Source organism: Mchenga conophoros, linkage group LG18, assembly GCF_057382185.1.
Source record: "Mchenga conophoros isolate Kocher_MC1m ecotype Shallow Benthic linkage group LG18, M_conophoros_male_GT1.1, whole genome shotgun sequence".
Taxonomy (NCBI): domain Eukaryota; kingdom Metazoa; phylum Chordata; class Actinopteri; order Cichliformes; family Cichlidae; genus Mchenga; species Mchenga conophoros.
In genome coordinates this window covers 10,094,110-10,115,305 of record NC_140543.1, presented here as the reverse complement: position 1 = coordinate 10,115,305, position 21,196 = coordinate 10,094,110, and the positions used below count along the sequence as shown (strand labels likewise).

Sequence of the window (21,196 nt, the reverse complement as noted above, 5' to 3'; positions counted from 1 at the left end):
AAAGGTCTCCAAACAAATTCATATAAAAGCAAATGAACTAGATTAAGGTATCCACGTATGTTTTCTTGTATTTTCTAAATTTTTTACTGATGTCCTGGAGTCCCAAAGAGAAGGTCTGTTGTTCCATTTGCACACATTTCCTGAACTTTCTTTATTCAAACATTTTTTCTATCTTTCTTTAGTTTTTACTACTACTGCAATTAGTATTTGTAAGTACAATCTGACTTGTTTTTTGAGACCATGTGGCATATTTCCCAATAAAATACAACAAGAATCTAAACTAATCTTTGAGCTGGTTATTGACCTTTATCTCATTTCCTAACCCACAATTTCCTTTCTACGTGCAGTTTTAGCTCAAATTTAACACCCATGGGTGATGACTCAGAAGGATGAAGGCCTCGTACCTGTTATTCCACCGCGCCTCTATTCGTGTATTTATGGTAAAGCCCTCCGCCACACGGAAGAAAGGTTTCAGCTAGCATGATGCTCACAGGGATGTAAAAATTTTCTACTGCGTCGCTTCTTTTCACATTTTTTAAACCACTACTTGGAAGCACTTACTAATTCTTCTAATTTACCTGGCATATATTACTTTGAATGAGTCAACATGGCGACGTGCATTCCCTTTCAAACACAGTTATCCTCAATAATGGAGGTTCTGGTGAAGGCAGCAGTGGCAGAGATATCCAAACTAGTCGATGACAAATGTGCGTTTCTGCATCTTGAAATATCCCGAAAGCAGAGCGAGAACGAGATGCTGAAGAGGAAACTGCTGGTGATGGAGAGCAAAAATGCGCAGCTGCAGCGAGGATTCGGTAAGATTTCCATCACTGTTTGTGCCAACTGACAACTCAGTGTGTTGTGCATCTAAATGTAGAAGTAGAACCAAACGCAGGAAGAATTTGATTTAAAAAGCCACCGCTGGTGTGTTTTATGTTAACCTCTGCTTATTTTTGTAAATGAATTTCGAGGTATTTTACTCCCCCTCCAAATAATATCTACTTTTCCTCTGCCCGAGCTTTCAAATTGAGATTTTTCTTCCCTTCTGCAACCAGAAAACTACATGGACAGAGGAACTGATGTGGGGAGCAACTGTCCGCACCCTGCAAGAGATATGAAGGTCTGTGTTTACTACATGCTCTAATAATTGTTGCCTTTTGGACAACATTTGCTCTTTTAAAAAAAAACCCCAAACAAAACAAACTTTTTTGTTTTTAGAGAAGTCATACATAAAATGAATATGTTGCTGCAAGTTTCAATGTTTACACAGTTTAAAAACATACCAGCTACATGGAAAAAGTAACTCCGCTTAATTTAGATGTTTTAAAAGGGAGACCTGGCCTTTAAACAACCATGAAGTGACATCTAAGGGATAACTTTGTAACAGCAAGAATGGTGATTGAAGGATAAAAAATGTTTTGAAGAAAAGTCAACAAACTGTTAATTTTATTCCTTGTTAAATTAAAGTTATTTCAATAATCCTTCAAAATAGCACCTGTAGGTCTTTCATGGTGGTTACGATGGGGTAAGATTTGCATCTCGAGTTATTTTGTTACCCCCTCTGTGTCACACACCTAGACTTAAAATCAGGTCCAGGTTAGGCGTCTGCGATTTGAGCTTCCTTTAACAGTGACAGCTGAAAGCTGTGAGGTTTGTGCTCTGCTGTTCTCTTTGCTGTTGAAGTTTGTGGTTGTCATCAAGACAATATCTGAAGATTGTGTTCATTTAAAAATAAATAAATAAACAAATAAAACAAGAAAACGTGTATTGCCTGTGAGCATGGGAATTCAAACATATCCCCAAATGATATGAGATAAAATCCCCCACACGTGGAAGGTCAGTTCAACCCAGGGGCAGATTGACTGATGCAACAAGAAGTCTTGCAAAAAACTTGAGCATTTGTTCATTTATTCTTTAGCTGTTAGTGTCAAAGTGTTAGCATCAGAAAAATAAAGAAACAGTAGAGCTGTATGGCTGGAGTAACAGTAGACATGTTTGGTGCAGACAAAAGATGGCTTTTCATGAGAAAAACTGTTCACCATCTGTGAAGTTTAGTGGTGGAAGTGTTGTGGTTTTGCGCTGTTTCGCTGCCTCTGCAGAAGGTCCCTTATAGTCATTTATTTACTTGTGAGTTCTACTTCATATTAAAAACTGCTTAGATATAATGTGAGGTCATCTGTTGAGTTTGCATTGAGGGGATTCTCAAAAATCTTTCATGTTAGAGTGATCAGAAATTTTCACACCCAGACTGATGAACACTTCCGAAAAGCCTACAAAAAGTTACAGTGTTTGGACGTGGATATAAGATGTGTAGTTTTGTACACCAGTACAGTGGATTTTAGATCAAACAATCGAGATGTGGTGAAAGCGCAGACTTTCAGCCTTTAATTGAAGGGGTTTAACAAAACTGTTACATTAACCTTTCAGGAATTATGGGCATTTTTATGCACAGTTCCCCATAATCAGAGGCTCAGAAGGACCTCACTGTATTTCTGCTAGGCCTTCACACACCAGTTAAAGTAATTGCTGTTGCTGTTTTTGTACTGTAAATGATTGAAATGGTAACTTTATCTTAAAGCGTCATCTTTATTTTGTTTTCCAAAAGAATTAAAAGTTTGCCTTTCTAAACAAAAAAAATCCAGAAACTTTTAGTGGTTGTATATATTTTTTCACAAATTGTAAAAGAAAAATGGGGGGAAAAATGGGCAGCTGACACTGGTGATAAACTAGTTCAAAAAGTGGATCAAAAACCTGTGTGTTAATCTAATAGTGTCAGTTATATGATAAATGTCACCTCGCTGCGGAAATGTCACCTCTTAATCTTATAGTTTTGGTTTCATTGCTGAGGCTTTGTTTGTGTGACACCACTCCCATAGGTGTTTCTATTTATGGCAGGTAGCTGTGTTATGAAAAGGGTGGATTAATAATTAGTAAGTTGTTTGTAGAGGGGAAAACAAAGCTAAAAGAAGTGAAATATAAAACTTAATTTGGCAGATTCTGGTGTTGCAATCTCTATATTATTAACATATATCTTAGAAGTTCTCAAGTTGAAAAACAAATAAGGTAATCCATGCCCTTTTTGTGTAGTTTCCTGAGATTGAAGATGCAACTGTTTCCTTCACAATTAAAGAAGAAAGTCCAGATGAGGCTCTATGGATCAGTGATTCTGCTGGACCAATTGGTGAGTTGAAGACCTAGGTTTTGTGCAAGAATTAAACCTTAATTGAACTTCACACCCTTACCTGAAGTCTCCTAACACCTGTCACCTGCAGGTTCTGCTGTTCAGTACCCTAACGCTGCTAGTGCTCCAGAGAACCAGCAGTTTGAAGAGGGCCACCAGTTAACCCATCCAGAGGTTGCCAGACAGAAGCCATCAGAGTTCAGTGACTCGTTTAACTCTGCCCAGCGTGCAGTAGACATCAGTAGCCTTCAGTTCACAGTGAAGACAGAGAAGGAAGAAGATCGACTGGCATTCAGACAGGATGGGTGCCAGCACAATGTGGGGAAGCAGACGCAACTTGCTGCTGAATTTTCATTGGATGAAAGGGAGAATCAAATTTGGTCGTCCATAATTGAAGGTAATGACATTGACACTGGGTTCCCTGACTTCTCTAGTGTAGTAGAGGAGTATTCCAACACGTACCCGGACCATTCAGATCCAAATGTAGCTTCTAACCTGAGCAAGTCGACTAACGTCCAGCAGTTGCCTTCTCAGAGGCTTTGCAATGGGATTTACAACAGCGAATATCAGAAGGACGTTCCACAGTCGTCAGATTTCCAGCCTAGGTCGCAGGCTCCGTTATTGCAGCAAGACAAGCAGAAGGAACTAATTTACCCGCAGAGAAACGCGTCACACTCCACTCACCTGAGCCAGCTAGAGGAAGACCCTGAGAGGGAGACCGCAACTCGAGACGGACCAGTTGTAACTCAGTCGCACAACACGTTCACACCGAGCAGCTTTAACCCTCACAGCCTACACAAACCCCTCTCTGGGACGGCCCGATGCTACGGGTGCTCGCAGTGCGGAAAGTCGTTCAGCCGCCTCCACCAGTTCAAGCTGCACCAGCAGAGCCACAAGAGAAAGCGAGCGTTTTGGTGCACGGTGTGCGGGAAGAGTTTCCAGTGCTCGTCGCACCTCAGCATACACCACCGGACTCACACGGGAGAGAAGCCGTACGGTTGCGGACAGTGCGGGAAGAGGTTCACGCAGCAGAGCAGCCTGAGGGTTCACCAGCGGACGCACAGCGGGGAACGACCATACAGCTGCTCACAGTGCGGGAAAACCTTCATCCTCATGCATCATTTAAAGCGACACCGAATCATTCACACCTACAGCTGAGGTGGTGCGAGTGGTCGAGGTGAAAGACGACGGTCTGAGAATCAAATATTCAGTGGACGGCAGCTTTTTTTTCCAGTGGGATTTTTTTTTAACCATATGGCATTACTGAACAACTTTGTATATTAATGCATATTTTACTATGCAAAATCCATCTGGATATCAACATGTTTGCTTCTTTTTAAGTACTTAAAATGATCAAAATGTGAAACTGAACTGCACCCTCGTTCACACGTTTGTGAAACCCTTCCAAAGCTAGAAATCCAAAAAAATGGAAAAGGAAAACCAAGCTCTTAAATGGTAAATGGCCTGTATTTGTATAGCGCTTTACTAGTCCCTAAGGATCCCAAAGCGCTTTACACAACCAGTCATCCACCCATCCAATCACACACTGGTGATGGCAAGCTACATTGTAGCCACAGCCACCCTGGGGCGCACTGACAGAGGCGAGGCTGCCGAACACTGGTGCCACCGGGCCCTCTGACCACCACCAAGCAACGGGTGAAGTGTCTTGCCCAAGGACACAACGACCGAGACTGTCCAAGCTGGGGCTCGAATCGGCAACCTTCCGATTACAAGGCGAACTCCCAACTGTTGAGCCACGATCGCCACCAAGCTCTTAAATGGCTGAGTCATCATCTAAAACCACGTGGCTTTGCTCTTACAGTTACCTGCATAAGTGCAGATCTGCTCTGACTTCCTGTTTGTTTTTGCTTCTCATGTCGAACTGGGGTTCGTGTCATCTCAGTACTGAAACCTTACAAGCACAAGATGCTCATTACCCCCATTCACTCTGACAAAGGTTTTTCATTCAAATTCATTCAAACTTTTCTCAGGTTTGTGCTTTAATGTCAGACGTTCGAAGCCTGCCTGACTCGTCCTCTCTGTTAGATTTTCCATGAAACTCTTCCCATAAACCCTTTGCTCTTTGTTATGCTTTATATTAAAACTGTTATCAAAACCAACAGATGCATTTTTTTGCTGTTATACTCACATGAAAGAATTAAATTCAGACCTTTAGATGGATGAAGGGATAGAGGGTTTTGTCAGTGTTTCTGGTTTTGGACGTCACACTTTTTCAACGACAAACTTCGAGCTCTTGGGTGCAGCTACTCGCGTAGTAAAAATGAATGTCATGTTGTGGTTTGTACTCACAGTTATGTGACTATAACTCACAGGTACACACTTCTGTTTGCTCCACTTCACGTGCCCGGCCGTGGAGCGCTGGCTGTTCTGAAAACTCTGACTGCGAGGTTAATTAGCTATGCGAGACAGCTGTGCCTCTCCTCAGCTGGCAGTGCTCCCATCACACCGCTCCAGCTCTCCTTCATACACCTGAACCAGGAAACCACTCCCTGCTGACACAGAGTTCCTCAAACTACTTGCCTGAGTTCACTATCATTCAAAATTAGGCTGCAAATATTATTTTAATCCATTAACTTTCAAAAGATATATGACTGATTAATGTTATTTAACTCTTGTCACGTTGACCATTAAGTAATTCACCATTTTGTGAGTCATTAACAATAGAAACGGATACAAGCTGAATTTTAGCATTAGTAAAACCTTTGGGGATTTTTCCCTTAAAACAAAAAGGTTAAAACCACAGCTTTAACTTTTTGTCTTGAACAACAATGGTCCAAAAACCAATTACGTGAAAGACACAAAAAAAAAACAAGCCTTTGATTTTAAGATTTGATTTTGTAACACAAACAAGATATTTAATAGGAACATTTTATAATTAATTTACTCGGTCAGCAATCAGATGATGCTCAGATTATAGCATCCTACTGTAATCCACCAAATTTCTGTCTGCTTCTCTGCAAACTACAAGACTTCAGCAATAGTCATGGCAACTAATTTTAAACCTTATCTAGATTAAATTTTATTTTACCTAACAAACACCCACCGACATGTGAAAATGACCCTTTTTTTTAGCATTTATACACTTATCATTTTATATAAGCATCATAGCATTTTAATTGCACAACAATTAAACGTCTCTATTATTGTGGCCTCTTTAACTTAGGCATAAAGCGCCTTGAGGCGACTGTTGGGATCTGGCGTTACATAAATCAATAACCTGATTTATATCTACAAAACTCGCCTGCCGACCACCGAACAACAGACTGAAATTGCAGACAGACACTACTGCAGCATGCCATGCACTCATCAGATTTGCAGTCAGTCCATTAGATGAGATGTCAGCAGAGGGCGTTGTAACTCATCCAGGGTGACTGTGCAAAAAGGGAACTATGCTGCTGCCTGAACAGGAACAGGGAGTTCACAATTTGATGTTTATTACAGGAACTAACAGCAACCACCTGCCTGTGAACTTCATGTATTTTACAGCCTCTTACATAAACTGCTCTCAGGACAGTCCTGCGACAGGCACATCAGCCTCTAGAGCACTTGTCTCTGTCTCTTTGCGTTATTCCACCTCTTCATGCTTTGTGTTCTTCACTCGCTGTTTTCTCTTGGACTGTCAGGCTCTCAAAGAGGAGAAACCCTGTAACACTGAGACAGTAGATTGAGTCGTACATAGGCTGTAACAGGCCTGAGATCATTTGGATAAAACTGCTTCCTGTAGTTTATAAGATAAGCCTTTTGGATTGTAATGCCAGCTCACTTGGTTTATACTGAAATCTCTAAACAGCAGTGGATTACTGCGAAATTTACTTCTATGGTTTCCAGACAACAGATCCATGAAATAACACATTCATTCTTAGAAAAATAATGCTGGCATACCTGAAATACTATTTTATTTTTTTATTTGCTTTCATCGAGTCAATATCCCAATTTTACTACCAAATATGGCCTTACTCTGGGTTTGTTCTATTAATAAATGTTGGAAATATAACATGCTAAAGAATGATTATTATGCTATAATGTTAAATATTAACCTTGGTTAACATGGACTTTTCAATATCATCATCATCAACAGATCAACACTGTGACGTCAGTCTTCTGTGTAAGGTGACCTTGAGTGTTTTGAAAGGCGCCTAAAATAAAATGTATTATCATTATTGTTATTACTTCTCTATCCCGTTTTCAAGGCTCCAGACTCTTGGCCTTGTTCAAAACCTGTCAGAGTTTTTGGTAAGAGCACGTGCACAGAACTAATATGGAAAATCTTGTTGGTTAAATTTAAAGTTTATCTTTGTGGGCAGGATTAAATACACAGTTTTAATGTGGCTTTTTATTGGGAGGTTGTAAAGTACAACAAAAAACTGCCCGGGTGCAGTGTGCCCCGGTAGATGGCGTGTGAAAAACACTTCCTTTTCCTTCTACATTATCTTTCGAGAACAGCTGTCATATTTGTGAGACTTTTTTGATGTAAGTGGAGGAAGTTTTCAAAGGCTTATTTGTCCAATAATGGGCCATTTTAATACAACCCCTCAGTTTATCCTCTGTGTAAAACATCCTGTTTTAGCTCACTTCACCTACCTTTGAGCCAACTTTCTGTCAGCTGGATGCCTCTCACAAGGATTAAACAGTAGGTGGGCGGGGCTTCTGTGTTCTTAGTTTTATAGCTGCGATGACAGTAATCGTGTCCCCTCTAAATAATAACACACAGAGCTGAAGCGGAAATGTCTAAACCTTTGTCTCTTAACTAATAACTTGCACACATGCGGACACTTTATTTGTGTGTGCGTTTTCGACTATTGTTCAGCTGTTTGTCTTGTGTAAATATCTGATCATGACTGCAACTCAATGCATTTCAACATCTAAGTTAAACTGGTGACAGAGTTTACAGAAAATAGGTCTGAAAAAGAGAACAAATCTAGTGAACTTCACTTCTCTAGGTTAAAATGCTTTGTTGAGGCCAGAGGTCAGAGGAGAATGGCCAGACTGCTTCGAGTACATTTAGAGATCAGAGGTGCGATCTATTCCTATGGCCTTATTAGTAATCCTGTATATATTTCCACTCACATTTCAGCAGAATCTGTCTTCTGTCTTTTACCTCAGCTGCAAGTTGTAGAACGTGTTATCTGTGGCGATTCAAAGCTTATATATAAAGTGTGTTCAAGTCAAATAGTGCAGATCAGTACCTTTAACTTTCTTGTTCGAAGGAGGAACCAGAAGTGAAAATATGTCAACCGCTTTCATATTCATATTCATATTTTTATGAACAGCAAGCAAATTACTCACAGTACACTGAGGACTCACAAAGGTTTATGTGCGTACTTTTCCATAAATCTAGCCTTCACACCCACAGGATGATTCTTTGTTTCTGTGTATTTATTCAGCACATTTTGTGCAGACACCTGATCGCCCTCTTTTGGATGCTGGATTACAGACAGCTTGTAAAATTCTCACAACCTTGTTTGGCTATAAACAGCAGTGCCTGAGCGTCATGGAATTTTTTTTCTTTTCATGGGAGGAGGAAGGGAGCAAATGGCAGTGGGTGATATTTGGGTAAGAAAGTGACCAGAGGTGGCATGCAGAGTAGAAAATGCATGGGAAAGTTAGGGGAGGCTGTCAGTGATAAGAAAGGAGGATAAGGACTGCAGATAAAATGAGAAACAAACTGAGTACCTACTAAATTCTTACTCAGGGAAGCTTACACTGAGCTAGCAGGTTGTGCTTTAATTGAAGGTTTTCTTCTAACAGGCTCCTTTATGTGTGGACACAGTTTGGATTTCTTCACCTTTTTTGGTCCAACAGTATTTTTCTTTGTCCTTTAGGTGAAGCCGAATATTAAAAATAACATTAAAAATTTAGGAGTTATTTAAATTAAGCTGATCAGATTGTCTTTGCTTTAGTGGCACGTTTACAAGGTAATAAATAAACCAAAGGGGTACAAAAATACTTGAATGAAAGACACTAACTTCACAAATAAAAAGGTGAGAACAGTCAGGAAATGTTTGCACACGAATAACAAAAGAACATTACTTTAATTTTGAGTCTCTTAATGCTTTAGCATGAAAATGAAGATTGATTTAAATCATTTCAAGATGACTGGAGAGAGACATCCTGTGATTGATCACAGAAACATTCAGCCCCACAGTTTCAAACGCAGCACACAAAAACCACTTTAGTTTTCCAACAGAGTAATTTATTGTAAAAGCTGAGCTATAGTTGTTACAGATCTTAGTAAAGTACCACTAAAAGCACAGGCTGACGCACAGCCGGCCTGTTAGTTTACACAGTGACAGGAAATGGCAAGACATTTTTAATGTAATCTACTTTCTTTCATAACTGTGCCATGTCTCTTTCTTCAATGTAGTCTATACATTAAAAAAAACAAATACAAAAAACCTACTTAAAAACATTTTCTATAAATAGTTTATAATTTACATTTTCTCTACAAAAAAAAAAGGAACATTATTACCACTTTAGTCAAATTGACAGGAACGTATGCTGAATGAGTTGGTCCTCTTAAATAAAAAAAAATGTGAACATCATTTGTTTTTCATATTAGCGAATAGTTGATGTGAGGGAATGTAAGAGAATGAGAAATAAATAGGTTAATAATTTAGGTTTTATAACACGATACTGTTTCACTGAATCCCTTTGCAGCTGGACACAGTACAGTATACTACAGCAGGAAATAGTCAAGAGAACGTTTGTCCTAACACAGTATCTGTGCAGTGTAAATGTAAACAAAGCTTATTATGTGGACTAGTTTCCAAGCTCATAAGACTAAAATGTTTCGCTAAGAAAGTAGTTCATCATTCTACAAGCATTGTGCTTTAAAAATTGCTTTCAGCTAAGCGTTTTGATAGAAATCCTCTAGCTGTGATGCAGAGATCAAGTGCAGTGACGGTGGCCACCAGGTCATCTATCAGTTATTGATGTTATGCTCCAGCTGAGCCACAATGGTGGACACGAGCTTCTCCATCTGCTCGGCCCTCAGCCTGCCCGTCTCCAGGACCTCTTCGTGGTTGGCCTTCTCGTGGCTGTCGTAGTCCATCACTGCGCGGTTGCTGATCAGAGACAAGGCGAAGCAGCGCATCCCAGCGTGGCGGGCGACGATCACCTCGTGTACCGTGCTCATCCCTGCATTAAAAATTGAAAAGGTAAGTTATAACACTGACGTTCTCAATATACTTCCTTAATTAAATGGCATAAAGCTTATTCTTAAACTAGAAGAACAAATATGAAATTATTTAACTGTCAGATTTTATTTAGTATTGTACATATGGATGTAGTTTTGGGTATATTAGTGTATTTGGGCAATCTTTTTCTATAGAGGGATGACACGTTTCGTCTGTGTGAGGTATGCTGATATGTTGATTATTATTTTATCCATTAAATGCCTTGTTTGTGTTTTGCAGTCCCTAACAAGAATTTTCCTTTGCCTTACATCTGAAAAAGGCCTATTCTGCATATCATATTATAAAAGAGACTGCTTGATCGATTAAAGCAGCTCCTTTAAGAAGTAAATTAATCTGATAAGACTTTCAACAGGCCTCCTAAAAGCCCAAGCACCGATCCTGAGCTCCCCATGAGTAACAGAGCTCTTCACCTTATCTCTCAGGGTAAACATGGATCTGTGATTTTATTCTTTCAGCCACGACACACAGTTTGCAGAGACAGATGAGAGTAGGAACCTCGATCAACCAGTAAACTGACTGCTTTACTTTTGAACTCTACTTCACCCTCCATCCTGAACAAGACTATTATCTGAATTCTTCTCCTAAATAAGCAACTAATATCCATCCTAGAGCAAGAAATCCATTTTGGATCAGATCAGATCTCCATTCATTCAAAAAGATATCTGCTTGTAGTTGTGATGATTCGGGATTGGGACAATGTGAGGCGCGTAGGAATATTAAAACAGAAGTCGATGTGTTTTTGTGTGAGAGAGCAACATTTAAAACTCACCGACAGCATCAGCGCCTAGCATGTGCAGCATGCGGCACTCGGCAATGGTTTCGAAGGAGGGGCCTCCGAGAACGCAGTACACGCCTTCACGCACAAATTCACTAAAGCCCAGGTCTGCGGCCACATCGTGCGCCAGCTGCCGGAGCTTGCGATCGTAGGCATCAGACATGCAGGGGAAACGCAAGCCAAACCTGAAGGGAGAACAGGAGTGTTGACGCAAAAGAATCTACACAACAAAAGACAGGAATCTACACAGCTATGACTCAATACTGAAGTTACCCAACAAATAGATACTCAGAGTTTTTTAATGTGATCATGAGAAGATAAAAAGCTCACAAAGGATATTTTTCATCAGCCAAATTGTCTTATCTTTCAGCATCTCTTACAGAGATAAGAATGTGCTATGTTCATTATAACAGACCAACATAAGCTGGTCATAATTTTAAATAAACCACAACATCCCCACTTGGCAGTTGTTAATGTCTCAACCTGGCTCTGTGGCCAGCATTAAATAAGTGTCATGCAAAGCCTCCAGTGTGAAGCCACCCTAAACAACAGGCATACTTGCTGACCCTAAAAATCAAATGCCTATTATTGTTAAAGGTCTGAAGAGTCACAGTTTTGTGTAGGAGGGCCCAACAATGCACATTTGTCATGGTGGAGGAGGGAACTTAGAACAGCTCAATTGTTTGCACAGTGACGGTGTAGCCCTCGCTTGAAATATTTAACCAAATGATTTGGGGACCACGAGTTGCTTACAAACATAAAATTTGCGATCTTTAGGAGGACAGCAGTCAGTTATGATAAAATAAGTAGCAGAATGAGCAAATTCTGTTACTGCAGCGCATCCTTTCTAACATTCATGTAAATGTGTTTGTACCAAGGTTAAACCTGAACAAACTTAAGTCCGAAAGGTGCCTCTCTTGTGGCCCCAGGGCTACTTTAACTGTGAGTAAAATTCAACCATGTGTACGCTGAGAGTGTAGCATCGGGTGGCACCAGGGTGAGGCATTTTCCAAGGTCTTGTTAATGATTTTAGCGGTCGGTCTGTCTAAATGTTTATACTGAGCGAAACAACGGCTCATTCATAACAGTTTGTTTTTAATTCAGAGGAAATCTTCTCCAACGCTTCTTGTTACACAGGTTCACATTCAGCCTGCTTTATTTATAACAACAGAAGCCCTTAGACTGATAGTGGACTGGTCGACTTTCATAGCTACAGGGAAATGTTAACAATGACTGGAACAGCAAAATTTAATGCTTAATGTACTGAGAAAAAAATTAGCTAGAAAAGCTTCAAACCAAAAAATGCTATCTTCAATATCTGCTTCTACCCCTCCCTCACCTCCACCTACCTGTCATCATTGGGTCCAGACAGCGGGTTGACCCCAGCAAACCCTGGCATGTTGATGTGGTCCTTGATGACCATGATGTCCCCCACTTTGTAGTCCTGGTTGAGGCCTCCGGCTGCGTTGGTCATTATCATCGTCTCTACGCCCATCAGCTTGAAGACGCGCATGGGCAATGTGATCTAGTATAAATAAGTGAATATAAAACACACACAAAAAAAACGTGTGTTAACGTTATAAGACAAACAAGCAAAACTCATGCAAAGCGAACATTGAATAACACAAGAGACATGAAATGTGTGGAAGAAAACTGCTCTCAGTTATCGATTTAGGAAATTCACCTTTATTTATTAACACACTGATGTAACAATAGACACAAAGAAATTCCCTACACTGATAACCTGAATACAGTTGTCTTCTCCCGAGAGCAGTCGACATAACAAGCTTAGATCAACGTTACATTTAAGGAGCCATCCAAGTCAGAGAGAACGCTAATTTTCTCATTGTTTAGTCTCCATGCGCTCCACAGCAAAAGTCTGGGAGTGAGTAATCTTCCAGAAGCCTTAGAAACCTGAGATTTACATTTGAGATGCTCAGCAGCTGTTTGTGTCTTCAAAGCTCCGAGCTGGCACTTTTTGTGGGAATAACTTTCTACTAGATAAACTATTCCACTGTAAACACTGGACAGAAAAGCCTGTGGATAACCCTGCATAATCCTGACCAGTGTCTGAGGGGAAAAAGTTCCTGCTGAGTTTTTAAAATGTTTTTATTAAAAGCTTTTTAGCTTTTATTCATCCACATTTTGTATCTCTATGATTGGAAGTATATTATGAGTAAATCTCTCTAAAATCTTCTGTATTGTTCAATTAGGTAAAACATACATTCGAATAAACATCTGCTGTGTTGTCTGAGGGATACAATCCTTTAATTTAGCATTTTATGATACGGACTACAGGGGTTTAAAGTACTGGGACTTATGTGCTGCTAACACTCACAAACCACAAAGCTAAAATCGGGTGTATAGTATCGATACAGAACATTTACAATGTTCAGACTGTGTACTTCCTCTCCCCACCACTGCCTCAGGTTTCCTTTTGTCCTCTGACTGAATACAACTTATTGACCCTGTGAGAATCTATGGAATGTCCTCTAAATGGAAGAACCTGCTCTAGTCCAGAAGACTCTGATAGCAAAAAAACGACAAGCTTTTATTGCCTGTGTTAGCTTTTTGTCTCTACTCACCTTCTGGATGGGGTAGCCCTCGTACAGGTGGAACCTGCCCTGCATGCATACACATGGCTTCCCTTTTAGTGTTCCAAACACGAGCCGGCCAGCATGACCATGCACTGCAACACACACAAACACACACTGTTAGACCCCAGTGCAATTCACAACACAGCCCAATCTTATGGCAAAGTGTGAAGTAGTCATGAGTCAGCACAGTTGAAAAGCTGGATTTGACAATGAAGAAGATGAAGCTCTAAAAGTAGGAAAAGTGGCAACTATTATATTTTAACCCAAAACATGATCTTTTTCTACACCTAAGACAGTATTTGTACTTCCTAATTCTAACTGAACAGTTTATATGGTTCAACTCACCCTTTTTAAGAGCAGTGTAATGACAATTCATGTCCAAGAATAAAAAAATCAGCAGATTAAATCTTAAGACTGTTTCATAAAGTGCCGTGGGACTGTGTCGAATCAAGGTCACAAGCATGCGCGTGCACGCGCGCGCGCGCGCGCACACACACACACACACACACACACACACACACACACACAAACAAACAAACAAACAAACAAACAAACAAACAGTTGTGTTTCCCAAACTGCTGGAGGTTGTGGATACCTGTACTCCGGGGGAAATTGGGAATATCGCTGTATTTGAAAATCTGCGGGTCCTTGATCATTTCAGCCAGACCTCCCAGGCCTGAACCGCACACGATTCCCACAATCGGCCGCACCTGTGTGTTCGACAGCAGCCAATCAGCTGTGGTCTTGCATTCTTCATAGCTGACGCTGGAAAGCAAGAGAAACATATATGAAAACATGAAGTTATGCAGTGTTTCAAAGCAGAACGTGGCCTAACATGTGAGGACACACAAACAAAGTCAGTTTTTATTTATAGTATTTATCTCAAAGGTCTGACATAGAGGCTTTAGTCTTCTTACACACAAATTCATACTGCATACAGCATTCCTTTACCAGGAAATAACAGTGATTTGCCATTTCAGCCGATGCAATTTGTAAGGAGGAGTATCCTGTACAGTTCCTGAGCTGAAATGAATGTCTTGAACAGACATGTACAAACACACTTAATATCCTGTTATTGTGCAAACATACAGTGTGTCACGGTCAGGTGGTTGAGTGAAATGCCTGTGTGATGTAAACAGAATGAAATGTTTCTCAACCAAACATCGACGCACCTTTTATTGTTCAGTTTTGTTTGTCTGTACATTTGAGGAGTCAATTCTCACATCAACACTGACGGTTTTCTGCCTTCTGTGCTCTGATCACCACCAGCACGGCTCTTTAACTTTACTTATAACCCTGTTAATTTCCTGAGGATGGCTACGTTTTTTTAAACTATATAAATAATAAAATGTTGTAAAGCCACTTGATTACAGCCACTAGGTTGTTCCACATGAAATAGAACCAATGAGATAACATAAAACCTTAAAAACAACCCCAAAAGCAAATAGTTTAATCAAAAGCAAACTAAATATTGTTTAACCTGTCTGTGCTCTTTTCTACAAACACTTTATCTTTAACCGGATCAAAGTGAGCTGTTAACAGGCTCATCCGATATATAAGCCATTAACAAAGACTGGGGAAGTGTCTTATTAAAGCTGAATATTAGCATAAAAAGGGGCTCAGCAAGATAGCATCAGAGAACTTGTTTATTCTGCTTGTTACACACCACGTATTGCCAAATTAGCTTCACTGCATGCTTGCCCTCTGGCCACCCCCCTCATCCTATGCAGTAGATGCAGAGGCCTTAACCACATATGGTAAGGCACTGATTTGTAGAGTGGATGCCTATCACCAATGGAAATATCACATGTAGTTTTAAATATCACATGTGTTTTAAATCATTTCATTAGTGGTACAAAACATCCCAACCCTTCCCCCACTCACCCACCCAAGTGGAGCTATTGTAATTAAAATCACCACAGTGTAATTACCACAAGAATAACTGAAGACTCTGGAGGAGTTTGGGAGTTAATCCCGCCCTTTGAACCCCCTAAAGCCCCTTTAAAGACCTTCTTTTTCGTTCAGAAAGAAGCTTCACGGTAGTTGGAAAAATCCAGGTGGTAGAATGGGTCTATTAATGATGCTACTTCAATCAGGTGTTTTAAGCAGGACAAGATTCAAGATCCAAGATCCTTTATTTGTCACATACATAGTTCTGAGTACAGTGAAATGTGTACTAAAAAAGCACTATAATAATGGCAGTATATGCTTATTTTATATAAGGATAAAAAAAAACGATAATAAATCGAGGGAAAGTGAAGATCTGTTCTTTTTTACGCGCTCAACATTTAAAAAACAGAATAAAACAAACAAAAATCATGTTCTAATCTTTCTGTTCAATCGTTTCCAATGTTTTCATTCTTTTCCTCTTTCAAAGTGGTACGTGCGCTCCGTCACTAACCCAGCCCACACTTTTATGTGATGGTGGTGCAGGCTGTAGCTGACTCACGGACACCTCATTGGGCCCACATGTGGTCAAATGAAACAAACTGCGACATGAAGGAAGCATTACGGCAACGAGGAGATTACAGTGTGTGTTCACTGTGAATAAACCACCTTCCTGTGCCAGTAATGGGACAGCGGGTTCAGTGACGTCACGGAGGATCTCGTGTGGGGTTTTTCCGCCCCATCCATCAGTGCCGGTGGGCACGTTGTAGCTCTTCCGCGCGTAATTGCGCGTTCAAAGACTGCGGAAGAACTCAGGAAAACTGCCAGCGGAGCGGAGAGATGTTAAAGCCCCAGGCAGTTTATTTATTTATCTATTTTTTTTATTCTTTAAATCAGGACCACCGTAATTAAGCAGTTTGAGGATATTTGTTTCCTTATTGATGTTCGACAGAAGCAGCTATACACATTCAACAGAATAGAAACCCGGTGATGGACTACACAAAGTTAATCCAGCCTCCACACAGAAAACGTATGCTAGAGGTGCGAGTATTTGGTATTTGAGGGATTAATACATCATAAATAGAGTCTGCCTACACGAGTAGTTCTAATCACACACAGATGTCTTTAGTCTTTAATACGAATACAAAAGGAAGGTATGAATAGTTCACTCACCCAGAGATAAACTCAGACATGATGGAATGTGATTCAGATGGAGTCAGCAGGTTGTTCTGTGTTAGAGTGAGTCCTGTCGGTATTATTCGGGTTTCCTGATGTGGGACCGGTTTTAGATTCACACCCCCACCCTTCTATGTCACTGCTGGCATAGCATGACATCGGAGGCTCTGATTGGTCCACCCACAGGCGTGTGCCTCTGATGCACTGGTTAACACAAGTAGTCATAGCAATCGGTGCTGCGTTCAGGATACAGCGCGTCGACATAAGGAAGGATGTGTGTGGAATTAAGACAAAAATCCACACGAGGCAGCCTCTTGAGGAGCCGGGATCCGTCCTCTGTTTTTGTTACAAAAGGAAATTAGTGAGACTGCTCCCACTTTGACTGAAATACACCTCTAATACTTAAGAATGAAACTGAAAAAATAACTACGAATTATTAATACGCATTTGTCCAAATATACCAACTGTAAGACATTCTTTATTAATTATATATAATATTCCCTTAAGATGAGTTAACCTTGTTAGCCTTTTATTATAAACCATTTAAATTTACTTACTTAGCTCATATATTCTATATTACCTCGCTTTCTTAACTTTCTCGAGCTTTTATTTAGCGTGTTTTACACCCAAATAAAACTGCTGCGCACACAAGAATATACCCACTTTGGGATAGATAAAGAACAACAACATTTTTAATAACGGGATCAAAGACAAGCAAATGTTTCTGAGGGATATTATTGTTATACTATTTGAAAAGGAGATTGAAGGTAAGATGTTGGGAGTTATTCTTTAGCTTTTTGAACAAGCATCAAAACTTTGGTCGAATTTCCCACAGGACTTGAAGGCAGCACCGAACCCCATTCAAGAACGTGGTTGTGCAGGTTTTGGTGCTGATGCAATCGCCCTGCACGTGATACAAAAAGAACCATAGGCTACATAATATCCGGTATATTTTAATTTCTTCTAGTATTTACTAGAAATATTAGAAGGAATAAATTGTCACAGCTCAAAAAGCTTACCGCATACAGACTTTGTTGACAAATGATAGGGAAAGGAAAATCAACTTTCCAGAGTAACTTAACCACACGTGGTAAGAGTAGGCATTTCTTCATGTACTTGAAACAATGAAAAATTCTAGTTTATCATCGATCTGTGTTTGGAGGGATGAACTGATTCACAGGAAAACGAACTCAGAAGATTTTAAGCTGTGTTGAGATAGTGAGAAGGCGATTGTGGATCAAGTCTCAAGGTTGTACATTCCCATGTGGCACTACTTAGCAGTGTGAGCTGTCCTGGGTTCTGTGTGCAAATTTTACGCTTTTAATAAAGTTTTTATGAAAGAAAAAAAAACGTTTTTTTTAAAGCAACAGCTTGCAATTGTTTTCTAAAGATACAGTCATTTAAAAGAAAAAGAAAAGTAAGCCCACTTTCAGTTCTAAGGTTTTATCTTTATATTTATCAGGACATTTTTTAAAAAAAAAAGTCATCTGTCAAGCACAGGGGGTGGTGCATTTGGATTTGTTTTATAAACACAAGACCTGGACTCCTCGCGGTTAATGAGCTGACCATGACCTACACTGTATACCAAAGTATTCTACAGTTAATGATCCCAAGCACTGCAGCAAACTGAATGGTTGAATGCTGGATTGTAATTAGTTTTTCACTCACTGCTTCAGCATTTTGCTGAATTTCTCTTTAATATATAATAACACTGTAATAAATCATGTACCATCAATCATCTGAGGTTGTTCTTAAATAATTTTAGAACGTGCTGAGAATTATTTTTAATTGCGTCCTGATGTACCCTTTTTAATGCCGTGTATTTATAAGATGAGTGTAAGTTTTTCAAGAGCTGAAAAAACATTTTTCAGCCTCTTCAGATTATTTTGTCAGTCTGCTATTTTCCTACAGCTGTTGCTGCTTACAGAAATGAACTGTCAGGACTGGGGACCCTTCCTCTGCTCATGGCTGAACATGCACTTCTCCTCAGGCATGAGGGGACACTTGGGTAAAAGGGCTGGGCGTCTTTAACATTAAAACGTTTCATTTCATTGGTAGCGAGGAGTTCAGCACTAAATCTGCCCTTGGGCTCTTACATAATGAAATACTACACTTCAGAGGAGACATACTGCAGATGTTGGTGGAACTAGAAGAAAAGTATATGTTCCAAAATGAAGGATATGTTGCTTTTGGGATTTAGTGAATATTTTCCATGGGTTTTACCACAAACATTGGGTCTAAACTCCTAAAGATCATTGCAAGTGTTGCCCCAAATTTCACCAAAATCTAGTGAGCACTGTTTAAGCACCAGTCATTCTTTAAAGTGTTGACTAAGTAAAAATCCTAAATTGATGTTTTTACAAAAGGAAGGCCGAACACTTTTCCAAAATAATCAGGAATAGTCCTTCAAGTACAAATTAAATGGCAGCCCATTTGTATGCATGTGAACATAACAGTAGCTTTAGTGAATAAAGAGTTTTAAAACCAGATGGTTTTAAAATGACAGGTTCATACACGTGTAATGTATGCATGCCAGAGTTTATGTGTTCACTATATCACAGTGTGTCCTGTGTTATATACCTGCTTTGGGAGCTGTACAGAGCAGCCAGTGTTCTGTTACATACTATTATGTAACTGCTGATTTGCATTCACACGGCTTCCTGACGTGCAAGCCAAAGCCTGCTGCTCTCACTCTGAATATAAATTAGTAACAGGTCACAAGTGCAAGAATTTTGCTTTGATAACCCAAAGCAGATTCGAGCTACTGTTTAATTGTAGGTTAATTGTCCTTTGACGTCCTTTTAAGGAGCAACAGGTTCACAATTAATTAACCAGAATTCCAGATAAAATTGGAGTTTATTATTTAGGCACGGCCTTAATGAAAGTTGTTACATGCATACTTTATTTTACTCTTTTTTTCCCCCTTTTACTTCCTCCACAACATCCACAACCTCAACCCTTCATCTTGAATTGAATTCAGTTGAATGTTGAACACATTCATGTTATTTCCTGTTGTTTATAGGCCTCAAACCTAACCAAGCTAACCAGTTAGATTTGAGCTGCAGTAGTGAGGCATCCATGCGCATGTGGATATATTATATATAGAAACACAGTCAACAGAATGCTGAATGAATGAATAAATTTAAAAAAAAAATCAATATTAACAACTTAATTTAGTGAACCAGAGCTATGATTTGTTTATTTGAGTGTTGGATCCTGGAACAAAGTATTGTTCTGCACTAAAACCCTTTTTTCCAGAAGCAGGAAAGTCAAAGTCGCTACGCGAAGGCTGAGAGTTGTCAAGTAAAACTGTCTGCACATGGACGACTGGTTCAGCTGTGGCTCACCAATCAGCCTCTTAGACAATTTAACATTTTGGTTGAGTAACTTTCTACTTTCTGTTCTTTTACAGATAAACTTCCAAACCACGATACCAAGGAAAAGGATAAAACAAACTTGATCTTCTTTTGCTTTCTGTTGTTTCCTGTAGGGGTCGCCACAGCCCTCTGATAAAGGACGAATGAGGCTGAACTGTGAAGCTGAAGAAACTTTTGCCTTTAACGCACATTTATGTGTTTCAGTGTGTCTTTGAAGGGGAGCATGTCCTACTGGATGCAATGCTTATTCTGTAACATGCATTTCTTAACAATGAAAGAAACTGGGTCATTTTTTGTGTTCTGACTACAGACCTATGAGCTGACTTTAGCCCTCATGTTGTGTTCATTTCGCGTCAAACAATTTTGTGTTCCCACTTTATTAATCTCATTAATCTGATCTTATATGTCTTGAATTTGAGTTCTTATAGAAACACAATTTCTGTCTTATATTGATTATAAGAAATAATCGGATCAAACGGTAAACTGTGTATTAGAGACTACTCTGGGTCAATATTATAATGAACTTTTGTTTTGAAACATTTAAAAGTTTTATACAGTCACATAATGTAACCTGTTGTGTTCCTGGTCAAAAGTGAATGTTTTATTTGTGCACCGAGGAAAGTATCCCAAAACTACACTTGCTTCTGACACAGTTCCTGACCAAGACCGCACAAGATGAAGAAATTATCATCTTATGTCCCCGAGACCTCCAATCAAGCTCCAGAACCACAACCTTTGCTTGTTTCTTTTCAGGAAATCTTCTTTGTGGACAAAGACATGGAATCTTAGGTCAGTCTGATAAGTCAACTACATTTTTTGGAGGTAAAACTTTTAAAGTTGTCAAATTTGACCTAACACAACATTGGGGTTAAAAGCATCATATCACTAATGATGGCAGTTTTGAATAGTTAGATAATCAACTTGTTATTTTGTCAAAATAAAGAAAATAATAAGTAGTATCATATCCATCCCTAAAGACTGGAGTC

General features: G+C 39.6%; 2 protein-coding genes across 2 annotated transcripts; one reads left to right on the top strand and one right to left on the bottom strand.

Moving 5' to 3' along the window:
• The first annotated feature begins 462 nt into the window (after window positions 1-462).
• On the top strand, window positions 463-5,362 carry LOC146553225 (uncharacterized). The gene is made up of 4 exons (XM_085253908.1): window positions 463-815; window positions 1,056-1,120; window positions 3,088-3,181; window positions 3,273-5,362. Exons 1-4 carry the CDS (start codon window positions 608-610, stop codon window positions 4,337-4,339), a joined length of 1,434 nt encoding a protein of 477 aa, XP_085110034.1. The 5' UTR covers window positions 463-607; the 3' UTR covers window positions 4,340-5,362.
• Window positions 5,363-9,373: 4,011 nt separating this feature from the next.
• pnp5b (purine nucleoside phosphorylase 5b) lies at window positions 9,374-16,986 on the bottom strand. Its single transcript, XM_085254894.1, has 6 exons — window positions 16,831-16,986; window positions 14,366-14,535; window positions 13,759-13,862; window positions 12,523-12,698; window positions 11,168-11,358; window positions 9,374-10,339 (listed from the first exon to the last, which is right to left on the bottom strand). Exons 1-6 carry the CDS (start codon window positions 16,848-16,850, stop codon window positions 10,125-10,127), a joined length of 876 nt encoding a protein of 291 aa, XP_085111020.1. The 5' UTR covers window positions 16,851-16,986; the 3' UTR covers window positions 9,374-10,124.
• Between the last annotated feature and the right edge of the window lie 4,210 nt (window positions 16,987-21,196).

Excerpts from the sequence above, each read along its gene's own strand:
- LOC146553225 (XM_085253908.1), top strand. The coding sequence starts at position 608 with ATGGCGACGTGCATTCCCTTTCAAACACAGTTATCCTCAATAATGGAG. Across the intron at positions 1,121-3,087 it reads ACCCTGCAAGAGATATGAAG|TTTCCTGAGATTGAAGATGC; the intron begins GTCTGTGTTTAC and ends CTTTTTGTGTAG. Across the intron at positions 3,182-3,272 it reads TGATTCTGCTGGACCAATTG|GTTCTGCTGTTCAGTACCCT; the intron begins GTGAGTTGAAGA and ends TGTCACCTGCAG.
- pnp5b (XM_085254894.1), bottom strand. The coding sequence starts at position 16,850 with ATGTCTGAGTTTATCTCTGG. Across the intron at positions 12,699-13,758 it reads AGGGCTACCCCATCCAGAAG|ATCACATTGCCCATGCGCGT; the intron begins GTGAGTAGAGAC and ends TATTTATACTAG. Across the intron at positions 11,359-12,522 it reads TCTGGACCCAATGATGACAG|GTTTGGCTTGCGTTTCCCCT; the intron begins GTAGGTGGAGGT and ends TTCTCCCTTCAG.